Raw genomic sequence first — 27,546 nt, forward strand, 5'->3', positions numbered from 1 at the left:
ATGCTGCCTTTCATTGGTGACTAGAGTCACTGCTGTTAGAACCAGGGTTCTTCTTGGTAGCTTTTTCCTCCATCTCAAATTCCGCAGCAAAAATAGACTCTTGTTCTGGTGTGATTCCAACCAATTTTGGTATTTTCTGAGTTGCATTAGCAACATACCAATTTCCTTTCTGTCAAGTGATGGAGAAGGGAATGCTATATGTACCTGAGGGTTAGAACACTGCAAAGCAAGGCAGTATACTTGAACCTTTTTCAGTGTGTATTTGTCCAAGCGTACAAAGTACAGTGGAAACCAGCTATTTGCAATACGCTTTATCGCAAAAATCGGTTAGTTGCAAAGAATTCTGAAATCCAAAACCATTTCCCATTGGCGCCATTGTATACAGCACCCCATATTTGCAAAGCACAAATCGGCTAATCGGGAAAAAAAAATCAAGTTACAACGCATAATAACTACAACGCGAAATATGCCAAACAAATCACCAGAATCAGCAAGAATGAACCAAAATTTTCCCGTATAAAGACATCAGATCGCCAAAAGTATGGAAACTGTCTGTTTTGAGTCCCAAAAGGGCGCGATTTCTATTCAATTATTTACGTCGCTAGCGCGCGGCCCGGCGGATACCGCAGGGAATCATGGGATACTACACATGACGCTGCGTCCGCCATCTTTGTTTTCGTGATGGAAATGTTTTGAAAATGACGCTGTCGGCTGTTGCAAAATTTCAGTGTAATCTGTGGACATCGTAACTGGAAAATTTGTAGATATGAAGATTAACTGTTTATTTACGCGCTAGTCATGAGTATTTTTGCGTAGTACATAAAGTTTGTCTGAAAACCAAGAGCGTTTTCGTCCTACAACGTAGCGATGTTTTTCGTCTGTGTATCACATGTCGACAAATCTTACGTAACGTTAGTAAGCGCTTACGCGCGCGTGCACTGTACAATTGATCAGTTCTCTATTAATCAAAACACTTGTTCATTTGGCAAATTTAGAATACGTTTGCATATGTACCTCGTTTTTTTCGGTAGCTTAACGTGTTTTAGCAGTGTCAATTTCTTTGTTTTCTTCAAGCCGATACTACAGACGAGATTCGTTCTTCGACACTAAAATGTCATAACAATATCACCGATAAAAGATAAATTTGACACCGAAAGTGGCTAATAAGTATATTTATGGAGTTTAATTAAATTATGGACATGATTATTTGTGGTAGAAATGATTGCGTTTGTATTCTTTGTGTCAATACGTGCGATGCGTTTACCGATGCCCCCCTCCCCCATCCCCACTCGGGTCATTTCGAGCAATATCTTTTAATCGGGAACGCCGGTTAGTCGGGAAAATTCAGCTGGCAAATGGCCTTCCCTAATAAGCGGCTTCCACTGTGTGTTTTTTTTATAGCTGTCTTGTCGTAAAAAATCTAGGAAAAGCTTAAAGCAAGCTATGTTTCGATTTGCTCAATATGATTTTCATATACGTTTATAAATGATGTACTAAAAGGGTGCATGGATGTGGCAAAGCAGTTCTAAGTTATTCCATAATCATAGCAAATGACAATCATTAGAAATCCCAAGAGAATTATGAGGCCGTTTGGGGGGCACATTATCATTTGCAAATATCTGTCTGTCTCTGAATCTGATGACTGTGACGTTGTAGGCGTCTATGTTGGCCAATCACAAAGAGTTTTGGCTAGCCCCTAATGTTGGGTCACTAGATTGGATTAGACTCCTTCGCCTGGAAGCAGCTGTGATGCCCCCGGAATCAAAGCTTCTGCAAATGGCATTATCAGTGTCTACGGCCAATAAATACAGTAATCATGGGCAGATTTGGTCCATTCGATGTCATTTTGCATAATTATCCCCATCAAGAAGGCTATGTTTTTGGTGTCTGGTCATTTGTGTGTGTGTGTGCTTGGACCTTGTAGGAGCTGTGGATGGATCGATTCTACAAGACAACGAAACACACAAAGCATATAAAGATATTTTTTATCAATGAAATTAGTTGAGCTGTTCTGTCAAATCGCTTGGATGCAGAAACACCTCCAACGTGGTAATCTCCAAGCAGATCCTGCGGCAGCATAAGATAGTATCAAAAGCTGCCACAGGAGTGAAGCCGGCCCAGGAGCACATGCATTGGCTACCGGAGGCTGATGACTCCCTTTGGTCAGCTGTACTCCTTAGCCAGCTTTGATACCATCTTATGCCACTGGTAAATCTGCCTGGAGATTACAATGTGCGGCAGCCTCTGTGCGATTGCCACTTAACCCAGGAAAGTCCAGTTCTACCACTTGTGAGGGCAGAGCTGTTAATGTGTGTAGTCTTTTGTTAGTCAGATTGCAGGGTCTGTAATTGCAACGTCATGTAGGCTTTTGTTTGGTCGCTCTTAATGAGCCTTAACCCATTGAAGGCAGTTCAGCTCAGGTTATAGTCAAAAGGGCAATTTCGGTAATCATCTTCAGGGCTCGAAATACCACCTGCATATGCAGGTTAGTGCAGGTAAAATTGGAACTGTGCAGGTATTTCTGGTGTCTACCTGCACCTAACCTGATCCGGTCCATGTACTGGTTTTTATACATAAATGTCCTATGATATATACTATGTGGATTGTTATTAGAAACAAAGAAAGCAATGGTTAATGAACAATTTTAGTATGATCCATACTTCCTAAATTCAGAGTGGTGCAGGTAAAATTTGTCTGGTGCAGGTAATTTTCAATGTTACCTGCATCAGTACAGGTATGCAGAAAATAGTATTTCAAGCCCTGAATCTTCTTATACAATGGAGCAGCTGCGGTAGAAAGCATTTTTGTGTTTTGTCGTAGATGTATAAAAAGTGAGGTATACTCTTGTGGGCACCTAGGTGCAAGAATATAGTTTTTTTCTCAAACATGCAAACAACCTTCAATTTTGCAGATCCTTAATCCTTAACATTGTGTTTATGCAAGACAACTGAGTTTATAAGTTATAACATGAGTACATATTGAGATTACACCCAATGGTTATGTGCAAGACTTGATTGAAGTCCTGACGTATCTTGGTGAATAACAAAACCTAAAATAATGGGGAACGAAAAAAAGCATAAGACAATTGCAGGTAACCCTGGTCTGTAGAAAGTATAGATTTTAGATAACTAAAAAATAGGGGATGCCAAAAATAGGGATTAATCTACTGCTTTTCCCTTTCACTTGGGATACCTTCATTCCTTTGGGTGCCATCAAAGTAATCCGTGTTTGACTCGGCCACGGTCCTGTCTTCCACTTTGCGAGAGAAAGAAATCTTTATTCAGGGCTCAAAATCCTTTTCTGCATACCTGCACAGTTACAGGTAACATTGGAAATTACCTGCATCAGGCAAATTTTACCTATACCACTCTGTATTTAGGAAGTATTGATCATATGGAAATATTTTCAGAATTCATTGCCATTATTTCCTTCATACATCATACTAATCATAGGTGGTAACAATCAATGAAGCTAGTACAAGTCCTCATCATGAAACACTATGTAAACCCATATAAATACATGGACCTGTGTACCTAACATGTAGGTGCAGGTAGACACCAGGAAATACTGTAATTTAGTGTAAATGCAGAAATGTTCGCGGTGGATTAATGTTCGCGGTTTTCGTGGTGACCACTTCACCGCGAACTTAAAACCACCGCGAACATTTTTCTATTATGGTATTAGACTGCAGTCTATGGTGTTACCGCGAACTTAAATCCACCGCGAAAAGTCCCTTTTCCCGCTACCACGAAATTAAATCCCTGCGAACTTAAATGCATTTACAGTACTTGCACGGCTTTCATTTTAGTATTTCTACTCAGTACCTGCACTAACCTGCATATACAGGTGGTATTTCGAGCCCTGCTACTGCAAAGCTGACTGAACGTTCTGGGAAAGCTCATCCTCACCTATATTCATCTCTGCCTTCTCCTGCCCCCCAACCATCAATTGCAGCTTGATGCACTCCCCGGCCATGCGCAGGGATACTAATAGAGGCAATCATAATTTATCTTACTCACAGGCAAAATGCTGTCGACTGGAGCAAAAGAGTAGTCAAAGAATAATTATGCAACCGCCCAGTTCATATTTGAATGGCAAAAAGATCCCATTTTGTGCTATTAGCTTCTTTATGACAGAATGAAATTGCAGAAATAGATTTACAACAACGTGCATGAAACAAAAGAGTTTTGTTGGGGAAAATTATTGATGCATTTAGTATGTGGTATTAGAGTGTTGCCTCTTTTTGAGAAAATCTGAAAATCAGAAATGGATATATTTTTTGCAGCCAACTAAGACCAACATGTACCGGGTGCTATTTCTTGTAGATAAGTAAAGCAAAACCTAGAGTCAACTTATGGTAAATTTATGCTATGGCAGCTGTAAAACTCGGTAAATCATTATCAAGTATGACTTGATGTTGTTTGCTCAATCCTATATTAGACATGCTAATATAGTACTGATGTGTTTATTTTTGGTTTTTAAAGAAAGGCGAGCACTGAAATATGGTATTTTATCCAGTCGTGGGTCGTTTATAAAAAGGATTATTACAGAATCTTACGTAGAAATAAACTAGATAACTACAGCCTTGGCCTGTCAGAATAGTAGAGATACATTTGAGTCTTAACATTTACACATGACATAAAAGTTACCACATATAATTATTGATTGTTTGCAAAATCCCCTATAGAGCCAAAGGAATTAATAGTATGAAATTACCTGTAAAAAGATCCCAACTAAAGTGCATGGATGGATCAGGTGTAAAATGGTCCAATACATTGACAGGTAACTCACTACATGAACATGTGCAACTGTGCACGTAGGCGCTGAAAGAATAATTAGCTACCTTGTCAGCAGCATTAGGAATATCCAAGTCCTAAACTGGCTAAAAGGTATGATCATTCAAAACCTCGAAATTATAGGAGCCATGTAGAAATTTTCTGCGACAGGCAACATGTTCAGTGAACCATTACCGCAGAGTAAAAATAGCTGAAGCAATTCCTGTGCTGTCAGCATGTATTTAATTTATGTTTGCGATATGCACGTCTTTGTTGTTCGAAGCTTTGTAATCTGTGCAATTTTGTCAGCGGGAAAGGACTTCCATTTATAAGGAAACCTAAATGGATATAGTTTTGGGCACCAAACATAAAAGAGTAATTTGATTGAAAATTACCAACTATGAATATATAATGAGAGTGGGATGGTGTTCTTGCTTAGATTATCTGTAATAGTACAGTGTTTTTTTTTCAATGAAAGTCATAATTCACTGAAAATTATGGTACACTTAAAGCGAATTTCTTAGATTATACATGAATCAGGCCTTTCAGGTCCTGTATATCTATGCATGATATTGACTTATGTTGACTGTGTGATTCGTATCTTCAAAACTATATTTTTTTAAAAGGTTAAGTAAGACATTCATCATGTTATATTAGTTGTTAACAGTGTATTTTTGGAAGTGCACAGCTACAGCTGTCGCATAGTCAATATGGACCATATTCTGAACAGGCATATGATGTTAGCTTTGTCATATGCATCTTAATAATATTTGCTGCTTAGAATTTTGATGGGTGGTGTTTCGTGTATTATTTTCTTATGAAAAATTCAAGAATATTATTTTTAATTATTTACAATTATGAATATCAATTGATATTTGTCAAACAAACTAACAAAAAGATTTAGCAAGATCAATGGATGACATTCAAATTTTGAAATGATGTTTTTTTTCAGGTGAATAATGCAACCAACTCCAACCAGAAGGAGAAATATGAGAACGATCTTAAGAAAGAAATCAAGAAACTGCAGGTAAGAAGCAATCAGATGTATATGTTGTCAAACTTTGTAGAAGGAAAGATAGAACTTGAATTATAGTTTTTGACACTGCTGATATATGTACAGCTTCATACATACTTACGTCCCCTGGGTGTAAGGACATTCTTTTCGTGGAAACCCAGAGAGCTTTTTTTTGCTTTGCTTTACAACAAGGGAGTTTGGTCTTTGTATGGAAAATCCTCTGAAGCTAGGTTTTGCATTGTTGTACATGTATGCATTATGTATACGGCATGTACTATTTGTAGCCGTATGATAAAACATGGTGATACCCCGGGGCGAGATCACAGGTTTGGCGCCTATCAAAAATACCTTTGTAAAGACACATGTCTACGGGCTTTGGCATGTGAAGTTTTAGCGTTTTAAAAAGCACCTGTCACCGAGATGGTATGAGGGGTTTGCTTTGTTTATGAAGGTTTTTCTGCATAAGAAATAGACATAATTCAAACATGTACTCTAAGTCCCTTTATACCAAGATTTGCCCAGTAACTGGATTAACCTTGATTCAGGAATCCTGGTATAAAAGGTCCAGATCTCAAGAAGTGGATTTGGTGGACAAAATTGGAATCAATCCCATTTGGGGTGAATCCTGATAAGCAAATCCTAGTATGAATGGGATTTAAGTTTAACAGCAAAATGAATGTAAAATTTCAAAAACTCCAATATTTATAATGACAATTTTTTGCTGGCTACAGTAAATGGCGCTACCACAAACCCAAAACCACTGGGCTAAATAGAATCTCTGCAATCTAAAATGCATTTACTGTTAATGTGACAAGAATGTCTATTACAAAAAGAATCTGAATGATGATGATGATGATGATTTCTTTCAGCGGTTGAGAGACCAGATCAAAACATGGGTAGCATCAAACGACATCAAGGACAAAAGGCAGCTGCTTGAGAACAGAAAACTCATTGAAACAGTAAGTATTGTGCTTCTTTGATAACATAAGGCTAACCTGGGTGTCACTTTTGATGACTTAGCACTGTTTAAAATTTAAGGGAGGCTCTTGAAACATTATAGAAGCAATTTATGTATGTTACAGATTAAGTAAAGATACAATCAATCAAATGGTTACAAACTGTCAAAATAGAACCATCGATATCTTAGTAGCAAGAAGTGAAACAAAACTTCAGTTGAAGCCTATCTACGACTACTTGTGATTTTAACTTCCCACGTTAAACATTCATGCAGCATGTTCCCAGTGTGTGGGCCAAAAGATGAAGCTTAAAGCGTCAAGCTGGTTTTGGTTATTACTACTCTTCAGAAAATAGCTTTTGTTGAAAATATTGCTTTATGAGCCACACTGACATCTGTCCAAATTTGGTTTTGCCACGAAAGTACCCCCGTGGTTTGAAGTGATGATCGTGTTGGGTAACACTAAGAGCGTGTCCAGGATTGTCCTCAAAGAGCTTGTCCGTCAACAGTTCCACCTTATTATCTGTGCAGTCTATTTCTGTAAAGCCTACTAAAAGGACTCTGTGGGTTGCATAAGTGCTGTCCATGGTACTGAAGTGTGAAGGCAGTATGTTGGACTGTGAATGCATAGATGTGTGTGTGTGTTAATAGAAGCCCTAGATTCACACGTATGTTTCCATCTGGATGTGAAACTTACATGCATGGTAGGAACATTGTTCACATACAATTCGGTCTCTACAACTGGATAGAAATGGAAATGGATGATTATCTCCAGACAGAGGTCAGTGTGGCTAAAAATGATGAAGGGACAGGAACATTGAAAATTTCCATATGGGTGTAAATTACATGCATGGCAGGAACATTGAAACTCAGTCTTAATGGCCGTGGATGGTGTATCTTGATTCAGTCCAGCTGAAAGGCAAATCTTTCACTGGTGCTGACAAGATTGGCAAACACTATAGTATGTGGGGAAGGACAACCTCAAGCATTGGACATTGGACTCTCTTATTTTGCTTTATTGGCTTTATGACAAGTAAGATTGGCAAACACTGTGAGCATTTTCAACAGTAGAGGACAACAGGTTGAATTTTGCTGAATGGACGAAATCCTGAAGCTCTTTTCTACGAGTACATCGATAATTGCAGAGCAATACTCTCCAATGGCATGTAAATGTAAGGGATTCAAATTGTGACTCTGTTCCAGGAGTAGTCACTGTCTAGTTAAACACACACCAATGTTTATAACCTGTTTTGTGTTGTGTTTTGCAGCAAATGGAAAGATTTAAGGTGGTGGAAAGGGAGACCAAAACGAAAGCGTACTCAAAGGAAGGGTTGGGGTTGGCGCAGAAAGTAGACCCTGCGCAGAAAGAGAGAGACGACACAATACAGTGGTTAACGGTGAGTCTCCTTGGGAATTATTGAATGTTACGTACTGCTATCTCTAGAGGGTATTAAAACTGTGATGTCATAATTGTTAGATATCAAAGATTTTAATGCAAATGGTAATTTATCGTTAGAATTTTGTCAAATAATGTAAAACACACTGTCACATTTCATGACATATATTTTCTCGACTCCTGGGATTAAAACTGTGACGCCTCAACCATGAAACATATAAAAAAATTATCCGTAAAAAAGTTTCATCAGGTTGGTGATCAATTGAACAAAGTCTTCTTCATTACACAACCTTCTTTAATTCTTCAATAAACGTTTTGACAACCATCTATTGCCTTCATCAGTACAAGATGAAACACTGAATTTTCACTGTTCTGTTTTGTTTCCATCCCAGGATTCCATTGAGAGACTAACTCTGCAGGTGGACCAGTTCGAGAGCGAGGTCGAAGCTGTCCAAGCATCATCCAAGAAAAAGAAACTCGATAAGGATGTATGTACAAGGAGTATTTACTTGTTTTCGAAAGTACATTAAAGAAAAGCAAAGATACTTTACGGTGCGGTCATATTAGCTATACAATATTGATGCTGTAGATTCATAAAGCAAGCTGCCACAGAACCAATTGCTGACAAGGATACAAGACAGCTTTTTCTGTAACAAAACAGCTAGATTTTGCAGGACACATACACAGCTATCCAATGATTTCCCTCAGTTTCTAACTGCACAATGATTGCATGATGTATGTGACAGGACCCTTATATGAAGATCCCATGTAAGAACTTCTCAATCCTAAGTTGATAACTATGACATACTTGACCTGGTTTACAGCTACATGTTATGTAATAGTATTGATTTGCTCAGTGCCAGTTCATTCTAGTGATGCTGAAGAAGAGTATTGGATGTCACTGGAAATCCTCGGGTGTAATCTCTCTATCGTATCCAATTGTATTGGTTTGTCATTTGATACTGTTCACCTGGATGCCTATCCTTCATAAACATATGTTTTGTTGCCGTTTTTAGAAACAGGGAAGAGTAGATGAGTTGAAAACCTTGTTGGAGAGGCATAGGTACCACATCAAGCAGTTGGAGACGCTCTTAAGAATGTTGGACAACAGCGCGGTGGAGGTAGAACAAATAAAAAACATCAAGGACGAGGTGGAGTACTACATTGAGGCATCACAGGTAAGATGTCTGCTTTCAGAACACTTTTGTTTTCGTTCTATGTGAGTCGTTTCTCTTACACTTAAATGATTAAAATTATGATATCAATGTTAAACATCACCTTGTGCACCCAGAAGTTGAATGAAAAGAAACGCTTATTTTCTGGTTTAAAAAAATAAAAGAAGTGTCTCAGTACTCCATTGTGCACTGTCTTGAAATTGAATATACAAATTAAATGGCTGTTGTTCTGACCATTTTTATATCATGATGCACCACAAATGATGTTAATAACTTTGCTTGTATTATAAGAAAAGTTGCCTTTCAAAGCACCAATCAGTGCCTTGATAAAATGACTGCTTTTTGCTTATTCACCGTCACAAGTAGAGTTAAGAAATTTTCGAGGAGAACAAGAAAAAAAAAACGATTTGGAGTCTTAATGGATATTCCTTTTTCTAGGATCCCGACTTTGAGGAGAATGAGTACCTATATGATGATTTTGATATGGAAGAAATGGGTAGGTATAACCATGGACTAGAAGACCCTGGTAGGTATATTGGAGGGTTGTGTGGATAGCCCTTGTCGTGGGTGTTCATTGTGTGCAGTGCTGCTGCCGTACTCTGTAGGCATTACACGTAGCTGGGCTACAAGGCTAGATTTGTAGCTGGTTAGATGGGGTGCTGTGATATACATATATATATAGTATACATGTACAGGGAGCTGTATTTGTGAAGGTCTAGGGAAAGAAATGTTGTGTTTCCTGCTTCAGTCCTCAAAAAAAATTGGGTTGGTTGGTAGGGGATTATTTTTTTCTCTTGTAAATTTTTTTTAGGCTGGCCAAAACTCTTGTGTGACATATTACAATAAAGTGAAACAAAAAACACAGAAATGCATGAAGATACTAAGTGTCTTTCAATGTCAATGTGACTCCACTGCCCACCCAAAAAAAGTCTAGGGTCGGCAGGTTTTTCTAGGGTAGGTAGGGAAAACAGGAAACACAACATTTTTTTCCTAGGCCCAAGCACAAGCTCAAGGCACGGAAAGCACTACGTCTTGTAGCAAGGCGATGTATTTTAACAGTATGTGTGACTTTGTTGTGCCACCAAAACACTGTAGGAGTGTGAAGTCTTGTTTGAATGTAGTAAGCATTTTTTTCTTTGAATATTGATATAAGCAAAATTGTGTGGTGAGAATAGGTTTATGTTTAGGCAAAAAACATTGATAGCTCTGCCTTCGTGTCAGACCAATTTGAGCTCTAGCTTAATTGATTCCTTGCTAGCTTCTGAAAATAGAAGAAAATTGTTGCTTTAACCACTGGTAGTTGTGCATGGTGAAATAGCAATTACACATAGAAATCAAGAGCTACATATGAATATTGCAGCTGCACTTTTGAGAGTAGGTCTTAAACGTAGTTTGTCTTGTAAGTACATGGCAATGACTTTGAACTATTTCTAAGTCAACGCTAATGTCTGGAACAAAGTATTTAGTGTAGGTACTATAGTGAATAAATGAGTTATGGTTCAATTTTATGTGAGTGCGTTGGAGGGTTTGCTTTATCCAATTTGTGTTTCGTTTGTCTTGCATGCTATTTTTCATTTATCCATCCTTTCTTAAAAGAGACAGAAAAGCGGAAACCTTAACTCTCTACCCTGTTGATGTTTATTTCCCCACAGAGAAGAACCTAGGTACAATCATCGCGACGTCGCCGTCAGAGATCGGTGGCTTGATGTCGGACGAAGTCTTCGACAAGGAGAAGGCGAATGCGGAACAGGCGGTGGAGCTGTCCAACTCGAGCTCACCCACGCCAAACAGTCCCAGCACCAACCATTCCAAGGAGAAGGATGACAAGAAGGAGAGAAGCAAGTCAACAGATGAGGTGATTTGATATAGTAGCATCTATAGTAGTATCCAGTATTTGATTATACTGCTGCTGCCTGACCCCAGCCCAATCTCAGAAATAACTCTCGTGTGATAGATATTTTTGAGATTGGGCTGGGTTCTGGTATCCAGGCTACTGCTGGGCTCCCTGACATGGGTAGGCAGCAGTCTTCACACCGCTCTTCAAACCCTTTTATGTGAATTCCTGGCACACTCCAAGATATGACGTACATGTATTTCATTTGATCAAGAAGATTAGTTGGGTAGCCAACAGACATATAAGCTTTCAGCTTCTTGCACAGTTTTATTTTGGTCATTGTAATTACGTGTTATTTGCAAAAGTTTGACAACTGGACATAAGGCATTTTGTCGGGTTGAACTTTTGGAGATATGCCAATTCTGCAATTTTATTCTTTCCTCAGGCAGATACTATTCTTTCAGGAGTCACTTCTAGAAATTGCCAATTAGTATGGCAGACTGGTTTATTTCCAATATGCTAGATTTTATGTATTGGTTTGTGTACAAAAAGATGTGTGCATAAATTAGTTAGTCCTATATTATTCTAATCTATGTTATCATCCTTGTACAACAAGCAGTCCATGCCCTTTGCGAGTTGTTAAATGTTTTGTTTGTCTCGTTCAGCCGGTCAAACCTGTAGCAACGAGATCATCCTCGTTGCCAAGCTCCTCATCAACAACAACAACTGCAAATGGCAGCAAGACTCCCAGCAAATCTGCAAGGTGAGATTTTGTTTGTTTGTTTGAACCTTTATTTATTCCTGAGAAAGCTCAAATTGGCCTGCAGGCCGTTTTTCATTGAGGTCACGTGGGAGGCAAGGGTGAGATAAAATATAACAGGGATATTTAGTATCTAGTACCTTGCAAAATGAACAGTGTTTCCATATCCCCATCTAATGAAAGTCATTGCCTATAGAACTTGTAAATGCTGTTTTTTATTACTAATACTAGGCCACACGTTTTTATTTATCAGTTCTCAAGTTTGCAGTAAGATAATGGAGTGGGTTGATGAAAGAAAATTAAACATGAAGAAATGTTGCACCTCAATCCACAAAGTCAGCATACCAAGTTGATTGATGCATTAAGCAACGTTTTTGCCTAACTGAATGATAATTGCCTTTCCAATGCAGCATTTCGTCGTCAGCAAGCAATCACATTGTAGCGACGCCCCCTGCTGGCCCGGCGTATGCTGCAGCGGCAGCAGGGCAAACCAGTACAGGTAAGTTTGGAGCGATCGTGGTGTGCCTTCTCAGAGTACTTCCCTCACAGATTTTCTCCAAAGTCTGCTTTAGGCTAGCCTGGGTACCATCCGTATTCTACCAGGGCTCCTTACACTCACTACCCCTAAGTGTAAGGAGCCCCGGTAGAGTACGGATAGTACCCAGGCTACTGTAGGCAGCCATGACTACACATATTTTTTATCAGCTTGGCTCTCAGACCAGTAGAAGGTAGAGACATGCAAAAGTGGACTCTACCGAAAAATGTTTTCCATGGTTTATTTTGGTGACATTTGCATGTTGGTTGAAATAGTCTTGAGAGCTAAATAAAGGTACACGCCACTATGTGCAGTGGGTAGCATTCGTTCATTGTTAGGCCATGCTGCTTTGATTACATGGATGACATCTACGTGTGCATCAGTTTTCTTCCAGTTTCAAATGAAGTTTTCAATACTGTAAATGGTTCAATGCAGCTTCCAAATGAGTAGATATATGCCGTATATTGAAAAAAATGTCTGAAATTGGATACCAATGTTGTAGTATACAATGGTCAGTTACAAAGTCGAAGAAGACACGGTTCTCAGTGGATGTCATTCATATAATGGAATCAACTCGGCATAAGATATGCTTAATTATACTTATGATGGTACATTTACTGGATATTGCTGTGTATACAAGGTAAATCTTGCTTTGATTTTTAGCTGTGTTGCATATCTGTGAAGTTTCGTCTTGCATGTCTGTTATGTAGAGTCTCTGTACGGTTTAGAAATGTGTATTACACTGTATAGTAAAACAGAGAAACAAATGATCGTCATCTGCTTTTGAGGTGTCCTTGTTTGCCAAGAAAGCATGTTTTCTTTGAATTCCTTCTTCTTATTAAATGGGTGTCCTTTTCACGTAAGATGTTTTTCTTGTTTCTTGCAAAAATTCTGTTGCGTGTCTTCTTCATGTCTGTCTCTGTTCGTCTACTTCTCTGGTCACGACTGTAATGTTTCTCTTCTGTGAGACTTCCATGGTGGTTCTCTGTGCATGTGTTATTATCTTCTATGTATACCATCCACAAAATGTGTTCATTGGAATGAGTAACTAGTTTTGAAAGGTTTAGATTCTTTGTGTTGATTTCAAAGATGGCGCAATTACACTAGGATATAAAGTGTACCCAAGTATGAAGAAAAGTTCTTTTGGTGATGCATTATGTAGAACCAGCTTTGTGGAGTGAATTGTTTCAAAACAAATTAGGACACTGAAACTGTAATCAGAGTAGTTATATCTTGATGTTGTCATGAGCAAAACTTTCTAATGGTCAACGGGCATCTAACTGTACGTAGCTAAAACTATACATAGCAGAAGCTATTTGTACATTAATTCACATCAGTGAAAAATCATGTTAAGAAAGAAACTCCTTTTTGACATCCTCCCTACTTTCTATGAGATCTGATGGACTACTATGTGTAGAAATGTCAACATACTATTGTACTGGCAGCTTTAAAACAAACCAGTGTAGATCCCTTAATTTTTAAAACATCATGTAACACACACCAACCCTTCTGTAGTTGTTCTCTAGTTGTAGCTGCATATTTTGTGGTACGTGTACCTAGAAGACTGACGGTGTATTCTCTGTGTTTGTCTTTTGTGTGTGTGTCTGCTGTGTGTAGGGAGCGGTAGTCAGTTCCCAATCCCCCCTCCCCCCTCTGGTTCAGCATATGCTGCCGCAGCTGCCGCCACTCCCCCCCACAGTGCCGCCTCTCTCATCTCAGGTACTGCACACGGTTCCCTCTTTCTTTCTCTATCTCTCTTTCTCTCGCTCAGGGTTTTCGCCAGTGCAGTCGAGTGAAGGGGGCTCCTACATTGCTATCTCTTTCCCCCACACTATGATAGGAAAATGAAAACTTGGCCCTCGAAATGCAGAAAATGGTGTTTCTGAGGGTTGTAGATTTAAGCCTTTCCATGGGACAATGCCCCCACACCTGTCACTATTACTAGGTGGCTTTGCCCCCTACGCTGTAAAAAAATCCTGGCGAGAACTCTTGCCTCTCTTGTCGTTGTGGCTTTTTCCTGGGGTTAAATGTACAGGGCTGGATGATCACACACAAGCTGTTTTTTTCCTAAAGCTGGTGTCACACTCTCACCGATCTTTAACAAAATTTATTGTGGTGAAAGAGCAAACAAAAAGCAAAAAAATTGCAGCCCACTTCATGGTTTTACTAAGTTTTATCTGCAAATGGAACTGTTTGGAAGATTGAAGTAAGATCAATTCAATTCTCCTTGTTCCTTACTTACAAGCATTTATTTTCATTCATTATAACTGATGACTCTATACTTGAATGTATTAAAATAGATGGCATGCATGACTGCTAACAAATAATAGAATACATGTAAAAAAAACAATATATCTATCTGCTGGTCCATCAAACATACTGTCTAGCATTTGTCCCTTCTTGCAATGCTACCTCCTTTCTCAACATGGTTCCATCTAGCTATCTGGCACTGTCACATTGCAGGGTGACTCCATTGCAGAAATGGGGGTGCTAAAGATGCTATTTACCATGTGAACATGTTTGCTATAAAAGCCAGGGTTTAACAAGTTTTCTAACATTCTCTTGTCCTATTGAGCAAGTACATAAAAAATTTACTTGCCTGAACTAACTTTTCACTTGCCAGAAATTGAAGTACCATTTTTCACTATGTATTTTCACTGCCAACAATGGAATTCTTTTATTATTGGCTTTATTTTTCTTTCTTGAACCATGCTTGAGCCTTGATGACTGTGATAAACAACAAATGTATCAAAATCTCACTCTGGGAAAAAACTTGCCCGATTGGACAAGTAGGGTAGAACATGCACTTAAAAATGTATCTATTGGCACTTTCACTTGCCTGGGACAATCAGACCAGTAAACTTGTCCAACGCTGGAAGCCGCTCGTTGCTAATGTTGCCAGATGCATTGTCCAACCACCCTGCTGTCCATGCCCCCCTCCCCCTCCGTTCCCATAAACCCGTTGTAGTCCAACATTGTGTTCCCTCTGCCGCCACCTCTCTAGAAAACAGTAACCACTCGTCAGTGCCGGCATGGTCGTCTGTCACAGCACACCACAATGAGACGTCATCATCAGGTAACCAAGCCTAGCCGACATACACACAGCCGTAGTGGCGCTTACCATAACATTGTTTTTCTGTCCTTCTTTGTTCCCCTCTTACATAAAAAGTGTTCCCTCAAGTTCTTTCATTTCCTTTTTCAGGTGTGTTTTGTTTTTGTTTTGTGGCCTCCTAACATTATATGGTTGCACTAGTTTTCACCGTCTTGTCTGACATTGAAAAGCCACTGCTAGTTAAAAGCACAAGCATGTACTGGTAACTATACTTTTATTTAAACCAAGCAAAAGTCAAGAACCTCATTACAAAGTTGTAAAGGTTATCTCTTACCCATTTTGGTTTTCATTCGAAACAAGTCCCATGTGTAATTTCAGAATTATTTTTTTTGTTTTGTTAGAAGTACTTTTGTGTGGCTTCTTGATGTTAGAACTTTTTAACATTTGTATACATCTATTGTAATAGAAATTAACACTTCCACTATTTGGCCACTCACACAGTTATTTCTGTTTTCAGGTTTTGTTGTGTAATCACGTTGTCTTTGTGATGTTTACTTTATTACATTTTCACAAGATTTCCAACCGACAGTATGCCAAAAACGAGGCATACTTATATCAGATGGACATTTGACTACTTTATTCTTGCACTCAGACTATTTAAGTGATCACTAGGCAGCCCTTTACTTTTTATGCTATTTGTTAACAAGTCAGTGATCAAGCCATTACAAAACAGCACAGTTGTCTAGTAGTCTTAGAAAGTGCTCCTTATACCCCCCTCACATTAGGCGAAAATCGATCGGACGACGAGTCTGCGAGCTCTAAATTACGAGGAGGCATGATCCTGACGGGAAGAGGGTACTCTGCCTTTTCTTCGTCGGCATCAGGGTCATGCCTCCTCGTAATTTAGAGCTTGCAGACTCGTCGTCCGATCAATTTTTGCCTAATGTGAGGGGGGTAATAGAGCTACAGTCTACGCTGAGACTGACATTTTTCACTACTGTACTTGTGCTTTTAAGACAAACTCAAATTCAAAACTCTGTCGATTGAGGGATATACAGGTATTGTAATTGTCTTGGGAAGTGTTCAGGAAACCACTAAGGGGTGCCTAAGCATTTTCATGGAATTTCTGGAATTCATGCAAACTTTATGAATATCATATGATTCGCTGAGAAGATGACAGAAGGTCACCAAAATGTGAACTGTTTGGTTGTGAACAAGCAACTTTATTATTCAGTCATTCACTGTCCTGATGAAATTATTCATGGTAAAAAAAATTGTGTTTTGAAGGTACAGCGCAGCAGCCCAGGCCACCCGTCACACCGCCAACAGCCATCTCGAAACCGCAGCAGAGAATACCAGATGGGCAGCTATCAGGTAAGGGAGGAAGTCGAAGCTGCAATGTCTTCGTTTTCTTTATTGTCTTCCTGTTTTTTCTCTTCATCCACTCACTTTGAAAGACAAAGAGAGACTCACCGTTAGTTGAATACTTTGTGAGTGTTCGCCTTGCTGTCAGTAGATCATTGAGTTTGATCACGGCCTAAGACTTCAAAATCGTACCTGCTGGTTTCTCTGCTTAGCAGTCGGCATTTGGGAAGAGTATGGTAGTTGAACACACACCACTTAAGGTGCGCTAGCTGTAGTGATTGCAGAAAGCTGTGTGGAGCAGAGGTACAGAAATGGAGATGGGTGCTGCCCAAGTGAGGCCTAGAGGAAATGCAAGAGCTTATGATCCGATGAGTTTTCTTGAACATATAACGTCTAACCCCCACAGGATAGAGAACAATAGACGATAAAACGGATAGTGAGTGTGTGTGTGTGTGTGATCCAGTTACATGGAGAATCTAGACAGTATTGAGCATAGCATCTGATGTAGATGCTTTTGACAAATTTTGATGATGTCTCTGTTTGTTTTTTTGTAGAAGCAACAGCAAACAGCTTGAACCACTCGCAGGGCTCCGTCCCAAGTAGTGTTGCGCCCACGCCGCCCGTCAACTCTGCGCCAGGTCCCATCGTCAGCCAAACATCCACCCAGATGACCATTGCTGCTAACAGTGTTACCTCAACGTACGTAATTCATTCACTCACTCGTTTTTACCTCCACCAAGAAGGGTTGTGCAGTGTGTTTGGCTCAGAAGCCAGATCTTTTTCTTTCGGGAAAGGGCAACACATTTTCCCATTTTGGTACTTTCTTGCTACGTTGACCATCTCCAAAGAAGAAAAAATTCTCTTTTTTTCTGAAATAAGGCAAAAAATTAATGAGCAGATGTGATCCATAAAATTTACATGATGTGGCCTAACCCTTGTCTATTGGATGACAAGCATTTTCCGCTATGTTGTACAGCAAAGACCTTGCATCGCTTGTATTCACATGTAGTCATAACTTAGTCCTGTTTAAAATTCCTACTTTACCTTTGTCTATTGGATGCCAAGTATTTCCTGCCATGTTCTACAGCAAGGACCTTGCATTGCTTTGGCTGGTAATACATTCGTATAGTCCTAGCTTCATTCAGCCCTGTTTGATGGTCCTACCTAGTTCTTTCTAACCTTTGTCTATTGGATTACAAGTATTTTCTGCTATGCTCTACAGCAAAGACCTTGCATTGCTTGTGCCAACAATATATATATAGTCCTTGCTTCCTTCAGTCCTTTTTTATGGTGGTAGTTTTCCCTAACTTTTGTCTATTGGATGACAATTTTTTTCCACTATGTTCTACAGCAAAGACCTTGCATCGCTTGTATATACATATAGTCATAGCTTAATTGAGTCCTGTATGATACTTACTTACTTATCCTCTTCGTTCCTGGAGAGACATAGTCCTAGTTTACCATTGTCTATTGGATGATAAGTATTTTCCGCTATGTTCTACAGCAAAGACCTTGCATCGCTTGGGCTGGCCAACATGTCGTCAGCATCAACAACGTCGTCCACGATGTCCGCGCCCTCGACACCCGGCAAGTCGGAACCACTCATGAACGGGCCGTCCTCGCTCAACGCTGCCGAGTACAAGGTGAACACGGAGAACCAGAAAAACTCTTCGAAACCTCCCGAACGATTTCGCAGATTGTTGTTTCTCAAACCTCAATTGTGTTGTCCAATCGAACATGAAAAATTGCAAATTCCTCTTTGGATGTTTTTCTTGTCCTCGCTCAACGCTGCCGAGTACAAGGTGAACACGGAGAACCAGAAAATTCTCTGAATCCTCCCAAACGATTTCGCAGATTGTTGTTTCTCAATCCTCAATTGTGTTGTCCAATCAAATATGGAAAATTGCAAATTGCTCTTTTGATGTTTTTCTTGTCCTTGCTCAACGCTGCCAAGTACAAGGTGAACACGGAGACCCAGAAAACTCTGTGAATCCTCCCCAATGACTTCGCAGATTGTTATTTCTCAATTGTTGTCATCCAATCGAAAATCAAGAAACACAGAGACCCAGAAAACTCTCCGAATCCTCCCAGACGATTTCGCAGATTGTTGTTTTGCAATCTAATCAAAAATCAAGATTTGCGAATTCCTCTTCTGAATGTTTTCCTTCTGAGAATGAACAAATTCTCTTTGATTACATCTTTTGCAGATCTTTGCTCCTCATGCATTGTTCTATCAAAAATCATATTTGATGGCAAATGGCTCATTCGATTCCCTTCCTCAAAGACAGCAAGCTTACGCAAGGCTTGAAATACTTTCCCCTTCATGCCTGCACTGGTACAGGTATAGGTATATGAAAAATTACTTGTAAAGTAAGAAGTCTAACTCCAATTTTCGTAGTAAAGTGGTTATAAAAATCTGTATCTATAATGTGAAATGACTCAGCTGTGATAGGTACACACCTGCCTGTTTCTTTTCCATTTGGATACTTCTAGTGGAAGGAAAAATAAAATTTTTGATAAAGAGCAACATCAAAACGTGAAAAGCTGTTTGTTTGTCTACATGCTTCAGATGTTCTTTAGCCTGGTTAAGGGCCTCTTGTGCAGTCTCTCTTCACACTCACATCACATCCACACCAGTCTGAAGTTCTAGGCTGCAAAAATATCACATCTATCTTCAACAAAAGACTACTTTCTGCTTCTAGCGGTCACCTCAAAAGCTGACTCTTCCTGAAACTATAACTCCAACTGTTCCTGGCAGGTAGAAGCTTGTTCGAACTTGTACCTTCTACCTCGCCCTTCCTGCGCAGTTACTGATTCTGCCAACTCTCTGGCTGCAAGTCAGGCTGTTTACCAGGCATAAGGAACTCCAGCTATACCTCAAGTGCCTTATTTGAACGTCCTACTTACTGTCTTTCTGTTTTTTTTTTTGCACCTAGATGGCTAAGCAGCTGACCCTCTGGCTGGCAGTACATAACCCTTCCTGTATCTTTCAGTTTTCACAGATAACCACCAATTTGCTGTTCCTTTTCGGACAGGACCAGCAATCGTCGGAATCTATGACATCGTTGAAAAGTATGGCGGAGAAGGCCGTGGTAAACGCAGGGTTGGAGGAACACTTACAGACACAGCAGTTCAGTACGGAGGATTCAGGAGGTAGGACCGAGCTCGGGACTGAAACTCGATTGGTCGACCAGCATAGCGGCCATTCTCCATAACGCAGCAGGGCTGTTTGTACCCCATCGATTCTCCAGCATAGTATAAAAAAATAAATTGTAGGCCATTCACTGGGAGTTCAGCCTAACATACATCTCAAGGCCCTAGAATTGTACTCTAAAGAGACAAAGAATATGTTTATATGAACAACCTTATTTTCATGAAAACCAGCTGTTTGTATCCCAAGGAAGCTTTAGCATAATTACAGGTACAAATTGGAGGCTGTTTCTTGGGAGTTGAGCTTAACATCTCATCTTAAATTGCATTCTAAAGAGACAAAAAATATGTTCATAAGAAAGACCCTTTTTTTATGAAAACCAGTATGGTGGTACAGTAATATTCAATATGATGGGGGAGCACTATTGTACCATTCTGTAGGGAGATCCTTGCCATTCATGTCTTGGCATTCATACCATAACTCTAATTGCCATGTCAGGGACAAAGCATGCGCTGCAATCTTGAAAAAATAGACTGATGGCAATGTGCAGAGAAATATTTTACATTGCAGTGAAAAATATTTGAAAAACACAATCAGTATTTAGAGCCACATATTACAAGTGATTGAGGTAAGATGGGTTAATTTAAACCCGGACTTTCCTTTTTGTTGACAACTGTGGTTGGTGTACTGATATACCCCGGGTAGGATAACCTTCAGAGTGTCTTGTTTTGAAGTATTGGCCAAGTAGACACCCTTTCCACTCGTCAATCGTGCAGTATGTTCAGCATGATACCTTGATGCTGTCATTGTTAAAAACCTACCCTTAGTGTGCATAGACATAGTGTCTCTATGCATGGTGGGTGGGTGGCAAAATCAAGTCAACACCAGAAAGTAGTCATTACTCTAGTTGCAAGAAGGCAACAAATTTTAACTGTTTGATGTTCACTGGGGCTACTAGTCACCTGCTGGTGTTAAGTGATGCTGGTGTAAAGAAATGGGATATAATTGCTTCAAATGTGGGCTCCCCTTTTGATTAACATTCCCTGGATATATAATGATTAATTCTGCACGTAAAACCAGGCTACATCGAGACCATCCGTCCAAAAATGCTATGACATTGTTGAAAATGTATTTTCTTAAGCTGAAAATCAACAAAATGGGCTCCCAAATAATGAGTGGGATCGAAAATAATTAAAGCTCGATTAAATAGAAGCCATGCAACAAGTATGATTTGAACACTTACAGTATCACACAATCGCTTTTGTAGGCTTTTCGCCTTACAGTTCAGATGCTTTCAAAGTAATCTTTGCTCTCAATTGTTGGACTTATTTGGTAATTTTCAAGCATGAAAAGGTTACCTGAAATATCACAAGCAGCAACATTACTTAAACTCAACATAAGCCTCCACAAAATGCACTTTCGTCTGGAGTTCTGCAAAGTTCAAGTACAGTGTTGACCTTTGTATTTTAAAGTCCTAAATGTACATACATCATTGTCATTTTGCCAGATACTTGCTGAGATAAATGCCATTAAATGTGACCAGAAATAACTGAAAACACAACCTCCTGCTGTGATACAGTCGGCACTGAATCAAACAGTTCAAACTTTGAACAAGAATCACTTGTAGAGTAGTGAAGCAGATGTAAGAGAATTTGGGGGATTTTTGACCAGCGCTGATTTCTTTGACTTAGTCGAGAGAGAGTTCCCAGTGAAAGCCTGTTTGCAATAAGCCATTGACATTAAGAACGACTTGGACAGAAAGTAAGACGTAAATGAATAAGGAAGTGTCTGGAAGGTATCCAGACACTGACGATGACCATTTCCAATTTAAAGACCATTGCTTTAGTACCTGTTACCTTGGGTATCTTAATACCAGGATGTCTAATCTTCATCAGTGAATAATGCAGTATGTAGACTGAAATTACAAATAGCTGAGCTGATGAAATATTTGTCCCATTCCCCACAGTCAAAACAGTAGAGGGATGAAAAATGGTCAAGAACGTTTTGTTTTTATGATAGATTATTGTGAAATCATTGGTGCGTTAATCAAGCAATGGTACATGTATGTTTTAGCTTTATGCTAGTGTTTACTATGGTTTTGGGTAAAAGACTTTGTTCCAACACAAAATTTACCTCATCATAATTTTTGGACGGGTCTGTAGGCTTCCTTCAGAATTTAAGTGACCAAACAACTACTGGTAGATCACACAACATTTCGGATACACCATGTCATTAACCGTTCATAAGAAACAGGAAGTTTATAGTACCTAGTTGTTTGGTCACAATCCTGGGGAATACTGCAGTAGAACAGTTGAAAATTGTAAAGATTCCCCAATTCTATGTCTTGGAGCAAAGTTTTAACTCTTTTCTATGTTAGCTACAGATGAACTTTCATGCCAATACTAATGGTTCCTATTTCCCCTTCTGCAGCTTTCAGTAGCGGTAGTGCAGTACCCACAACACCAACCCTATCAGATTCTGGCAGGCTAGCAAAGAGTAAGTTGGGAAAATATGGAGAAATAGTTACTTCATTTGTCACAAATTGAAGTAGATGATGGTAGTTTAATCATGTTAGTCAATCACTCTAAAATAGTCGAGAGATGTAGATTATTATTCAGTGGAATATAAAATGTGTTGATGTCATGATGATCTTTCATGTCCCATTATTCAGAACAAGATGACAGGTTTTGTGAGGATATCTCTGCTGTCTACAATTTGCTTTGAAATCTTGATATTATGTGGTGATTAGCTCAATTCCTCTCTCTTTGACTCTCAGCAGTGTATTTCAAAAGAAACAAAATGATAAAGTCACATCACAAAGAATCTATTTTTCCTCCTGAACTTGGAACTTTAGTCTGCACCAGTATACTGATGTTTTTTTTCGACAGACAGTATACAGATAGTTTTTTTCTGACAAAACCTTTGTAATAAAGCCTTTGATATATCTAAATGGAAACTAGGAAAAGAAAGAATTTCTGGTCTGTTGTTGAGATGTAACGCTAGTTCCCCTTTATTCGTGGGGTAACCTACATCCGTTGGTTTAAAAATTGGTGATTAGGGATATCAATTTAACAGATGGTGGTTTCAAATTGCAAGATATTCAATATGCGGTTTGAAACCGCCGTCTGTCGACTTGCTATCCCCAATTGTCTTGTTTTGATATAGGCTAACCCATGAATAGTAACCCATGAATAAAGATGAACTAGTGTTACCATTTATGCTCGGAAATCTTTGAAACTTCAGCTAAGTTTCTCCTTCTGTCTTCCAGTCTCATCCCTCTTTAGCAGTACAACGACAACAACAACAGACTCACAGGCCCCTGTCCAACCCCCGCCCACCACAGAAGCCCACCTGCAGCCCATCCTTGGGGTGGCGCCCCTGGGTCCCGTCCCACTCAGTAAGGACAATGTGTACGGTCTGGGCATGCTGGAGGCGTCCTACCATCACATGCCCCACCCGTCAGACTCCGAAAAACTAAGGTAACTTCACTTCCGACTGTTGGCTATGCACGAAACAGTGTTGGTGTGAGCAAGAAGCTTTGAAAACAATAAACAAAGAAATTTATCTCAGACTCGGTTTTTGCAACACGTTACATTGCAGCGGTAAACTAAAGTCTGGTCTTGTTCTAGTTTCCAAATTTGCTATGAACAAGAACTTTGCCTATATGATAATCTAAAAGTCACCATCTTTCTGTGTGAAAAAAATCATCTTTTGACCACAGTTTCACTTGCAAAGCTGTCAAAATTTAAGAACAGTGTTGCTGAGAGAGCTACCATTGTAAAGAAAACAGAAGTAAATAATCAAATTAGACCAAGCAGACGAAGAAGTTGCAAAAACCTTATATAAATCGCTTCCTCACATCCAACACTGGAGAATATTGCAGTTCCAAAGGCATGTTGGGTGTTGTTGTTGTGTTATTATTTATTGTCGTTGTTTCTGCACTGCCGTGGTGATGCCGGACTGTTTCGTACCATCCTCCGTTTGTGCACTACCTTTATTTTTTGGGCCTGAGACTTCATTTTTAGTTGGCTGGTCGGCCATGCCGGGGCGCCTGTGGTGTTTGATTGGCTGCGTGTGGTTGGCTCTCGAGCGTCATGTGACTCTGGCGTGTCTCGTGGTGGAGTATCTATGACTTTGCATGCAGGCCGAGACTGCATGGTGGTGTTGTACGTACGTAGACTGTGCTCTCTAGAGGAGTCAGAACCTGTATGTTGTAAAGGGAGTACTTTTTAGATTGTTTTAATTTTTTTCTTTTCTGTACACTGCATCACTCAGCATGACTTTGATGTATTGGTGTTGACGTGTAATGCACTCCGGACTACAATCTCTGGCTCAGAGTCGCTCTCGTCTCAAAGGCATCTGTGGTTTCTCAAGATCTAAAAAGTGAAACTAGGGGCCCATGTCAACTCAGAGCACTGTTTTCGTTTGCAACTACAGTAGTAGTACTATTACAGGATTTGACTGAAGTTTCATTTGGGAATAGGGCAAAGAAGTTGCTTTTAAGCGCTTTACATGTTTAGTTGAGCAAATTTTGTATCGTGAAATTCTGTCTCTTTTGTACAGTTCCATGAATGACAAGGGAGAAAATGTCTATCTTCGCAGATGTTCTCCTTTCTTGAAATTTTGAGTATTTTGTTCTCAAAAAATGTTTTGGTTGTAAGATTACCATAATTGATTTTAACCAGACTTGAATGGGATTCTGAATATCAAAATTCTTCAAAATCCTGTCACGATGAAAAGAAATGATAAAGAGTTCAGTGTCAGTGTCAGGACTACATCATTATTAGGTGCCAAGATTAGGACGCAGGAAAAGCAATAAAATTGTGAGGAAAGCCAAGTTAGTGATTGGGGACCCCACACGTTTCTGCCACTTGAGACGGAGACCTCTGAGCCAGATTGTAGCGAAGCATACACATCCATGTGCATGTGTGAACCACACATACTACTATGTGCATGTGTATGTAGTTCTTGCACATGCGACGACTTTTTCGTGTTTGCTTTCTCTTCCTTTTCATGTTGTGGCAAGTTCCAACAACAACAACAACAACACTACCCCCCCAATCATAATGAAAACAACAGAACAGCAACTTCCACATGATGTGTGGCTTCACAACATGTACTCTCATTGTTCAACAGAAAGTCAAGAGGATTATTGGTCTCTGTTGTTTCCAGACAATACTTGCCTAGAAATCCGTGCCCAACACCGCCTTACTACCCCCAGCACCCGTTGCCTCACTCTGACAGCCTTGAGTTCTTCACCAGACTCTCCACCGAGACGCTCTTCTTTATTTTCTACTACTTAGAGGTGAGTTGTCAGGTGCAGGGGTCGTCAGTGTAACGTGTAATGTGTTATGTGATGTGTTGCATAACACCAAAATTGTACATTACACAAGCATAGGAAATTTACAGTGGTGGCCATAAGGTTGTTTACTGTCAACAAGAAAGATACTCAATGAATTTCAAAGATAAAGAACAAATTTTCTTACTTTTTGTGTACTTTGTCGTCTTCTAAGTCGTATTATGCAATATCTAAATCATAAAAAATCAGAGAAAATAACAAAACAGTGACACACTTCGTAGTATGATACACGTACCAACAATCAGTGCATGTGCTTTGCTTGTATTGTTGTATATTTTGGCAGTCAAAAACTAATCTACCAGTAACAGAAAAGTGAATGTCATAGCCCTTTACCACATTTCTAAAAAAAAAAAAAGAAGAAGAAAAACAGCAAAGATTGACGTAAATCTTATTCAGAAAACTGTAGTTTAGTAATAATGTATGTGTGTTGTTAAGTTGTTCCCTGTAGTGAGAGTGTTAAGTTGTACCTGGCACACCAAGGGCCAGCCCGGCCTCCCCTGCCAGGCTGGGGGAATGTGTGTGCCAGACTGACTTGAGGTCTACGACTCCAACACATCTGTACATGCCTGTTGTGTCTGGATACTGAACCTCACACAGCGTAAAGCTCTTTGCAGCCTTGTTACACTTGCGGCAGAAGTCCCAAGGCCTTCTCCAGGACCCGTCCTTCCTAGGACAGAAATTTGATTGTTGGGACGGAAAAGGATTCTACCCCATCCATCCCAAAAATGACATGAAACTGTTGAAATGTACTTTTATAAGCTTAAAGTGGCGTATTTCACCAGGACAATAAACAACAAACAATGAGTGGGACAGAAAAAAAATTAAGCTGGAGACAGCCCTGGTAACACCCAAGGCATTTAGATACATAGCTGGGAACTGGGTTGATGTGTCAGTGTAGAAGTAATGCAGGGATGGCTCCAGCTTTAATTTTTTTAATCTAGGAGCTCATGATGTTCAATTTAGTTGTTTGATTTTCACTTTATGAAAACGCATTTTCATCCATGTCATGTACTGAAGTTCAGATTTTGAGACGGAATGGGTAAAATATTTGCCCATCCCAACAAGCAAATTTCTGTATTAGAACGGAGAGAAGGGTCCTTGAGACAGCCATTAAGTAATAAAAGAAAAGAGATTGTGTGGAAATTGAATGATTGACACAACTCAAATCATCATTATCTTTTGGAGCATTAATATGGTAAAGCAAGGCTGCAAAGGCTGGTGATCTATATTTAGTTTAGTGCTCACTTTAGTGGTAATTTGTATGTCTGTGAAATAGTTTCTATTGCTCCCGATCCCCCCTTCTATTGCCAAAACTTTATGGAAAATGTTGTTGCTTTCTCTTGCAGGGTACGAAGGCTCAGTACCTAGCAGCTAAGGCATTGAAGAAGCAATCGTGGAGGTTCCACACCAAATACATGATGTGGTTCCAGAGGCATGAGGAGCCCAAAACAATCACTGATGAGTACGAACAGGTGGGCAAGAGCAGGAGGAAAAGAGAGAGAGTAGTTTGTACAAAACTTGTAAAAAGCCGGGAAGTTTAGACTCCATGTGTTCAGGGAAGGAAAGTTTAAAGCTTTTGGCATGAGAAGCTGAAAACAATCACTGATGAGTATGAACAGCTGGGCAAGGACAGGAGGAAAACAGAGAGTAGTTTTTACAAAACATGGAAAAACTCAGGATATATAGACCAAGTCTCTATGTGTTCAGCAAAGGAAAGTTTAAAACTTTTAACATAAGGGGCTGAAAACAATCACTGATGAGTACAAACAGGTGGGCAATGACAGGAGGAAAAGAGAGAGAGTAGTTTGTACAAAACTTGTAAAAAGCCGGACTCCTTGTGTTCAGCAAAGGAAAGTTTAGAACTTTTTTTATAAGGAGCTGAAAACAATCACTGAACAGTATGAACAGCTGGGCAAGGACAGAGGAGAAAAAAAAAATTGAAAACATGGGAAAAAATGGATATTGAGACTCCATGCGTTCAGGGAAGGAAAGTTTAAAGCTTTTGGCATGAGAAGCTGAAAACAATCTGAAAACAATCACTGATGATAATGAACAGCTGGGCAAGGACAGGAGGAAAAGAAAGTGTAGTTTTTACAAAACTTGGAAAAACTCAGGATATTTAGATTAAGTCTCTAGTATATAATAACCTGGGATATTTGACTAAGACATGGATC

At 39.5% G+C, this 27,546-nt stretch overlaps 1 protein-coding gene across 6 annotated transcripts in view; it reads left to right on the forward strand.

Moving 5' to 3' along the window:
* Positions 1–26,844, forward strand: part of LOC118429124 (CCR4-NOT transcription complex subunit 3-like) — a gene marked incomplete at its 3' end in the record, with an annotated part of 31,448 nt that extends 4,604 nt beyond the window's left edge. The window contains 19 exon segments of one of the 6 annotated variants that reach the window (XM_035839512.1): positions 5,728–5,802; positions 6,660–6,749; positions 8,014–8,142; positions 8,534–8,629; positions 9,158–9,319; positions 9,755–9,842; positions 10,969–11,171; positions 11,816–11,913; positions 12,321–12,409; positions 14,063–14,164; positions 15,450–15,521; positions 16,785–16,871; positions 17,417–17,561; positions 18,367–18,505; positions 19,856–20,015; positions 22,444–22,509; positions 23,282–23,492; positions 25,150–25,318; positions 26,719–26,844. In XM_035839512.1, the coding sequence (XP_035695405.1) occupies positions 5,728–5,802; positions 6,660–6,749; positions 8,014–8,142; positions 8,534–8,629; positions 9,158–9,319; positions 9,755–9,842; positions 10,969–11,171; positions 11,816–11,913; positions 12,321–12,409; positions 14,063–14,164; positions 15,450–15,521; positions 16,785–16,871; positions 17,417–17,561; positions 18,367–18,505; positions 19,856–20,015; positions 22,444–22,509; positions 23,282–23,492; positions 25,150–25,318; positions 26,719–26,844 (2,307 nt within the window). 6 annotated transcript variants of the gene reach the window in all.
* Between the last annotated feature and the right edge of the window lie 702 nt (positions 26,845–27,546).

This window comes from Branchiostoma floridae, chromosome 13 (genome assembly GCF_000003815.2).
Source record: "Branchiostoma floridae strain S238N-H82 chromosome 13, Bfl_VNyyK, whole genome shotgun sequence".
NCBI classification, from domain to species: Eukaryota; Metazoa; Chordata; class Leptocardii; order Amphioxiformes; family Branchiostomatidae; genus Branchiostoma; species Branchiostoma floridae.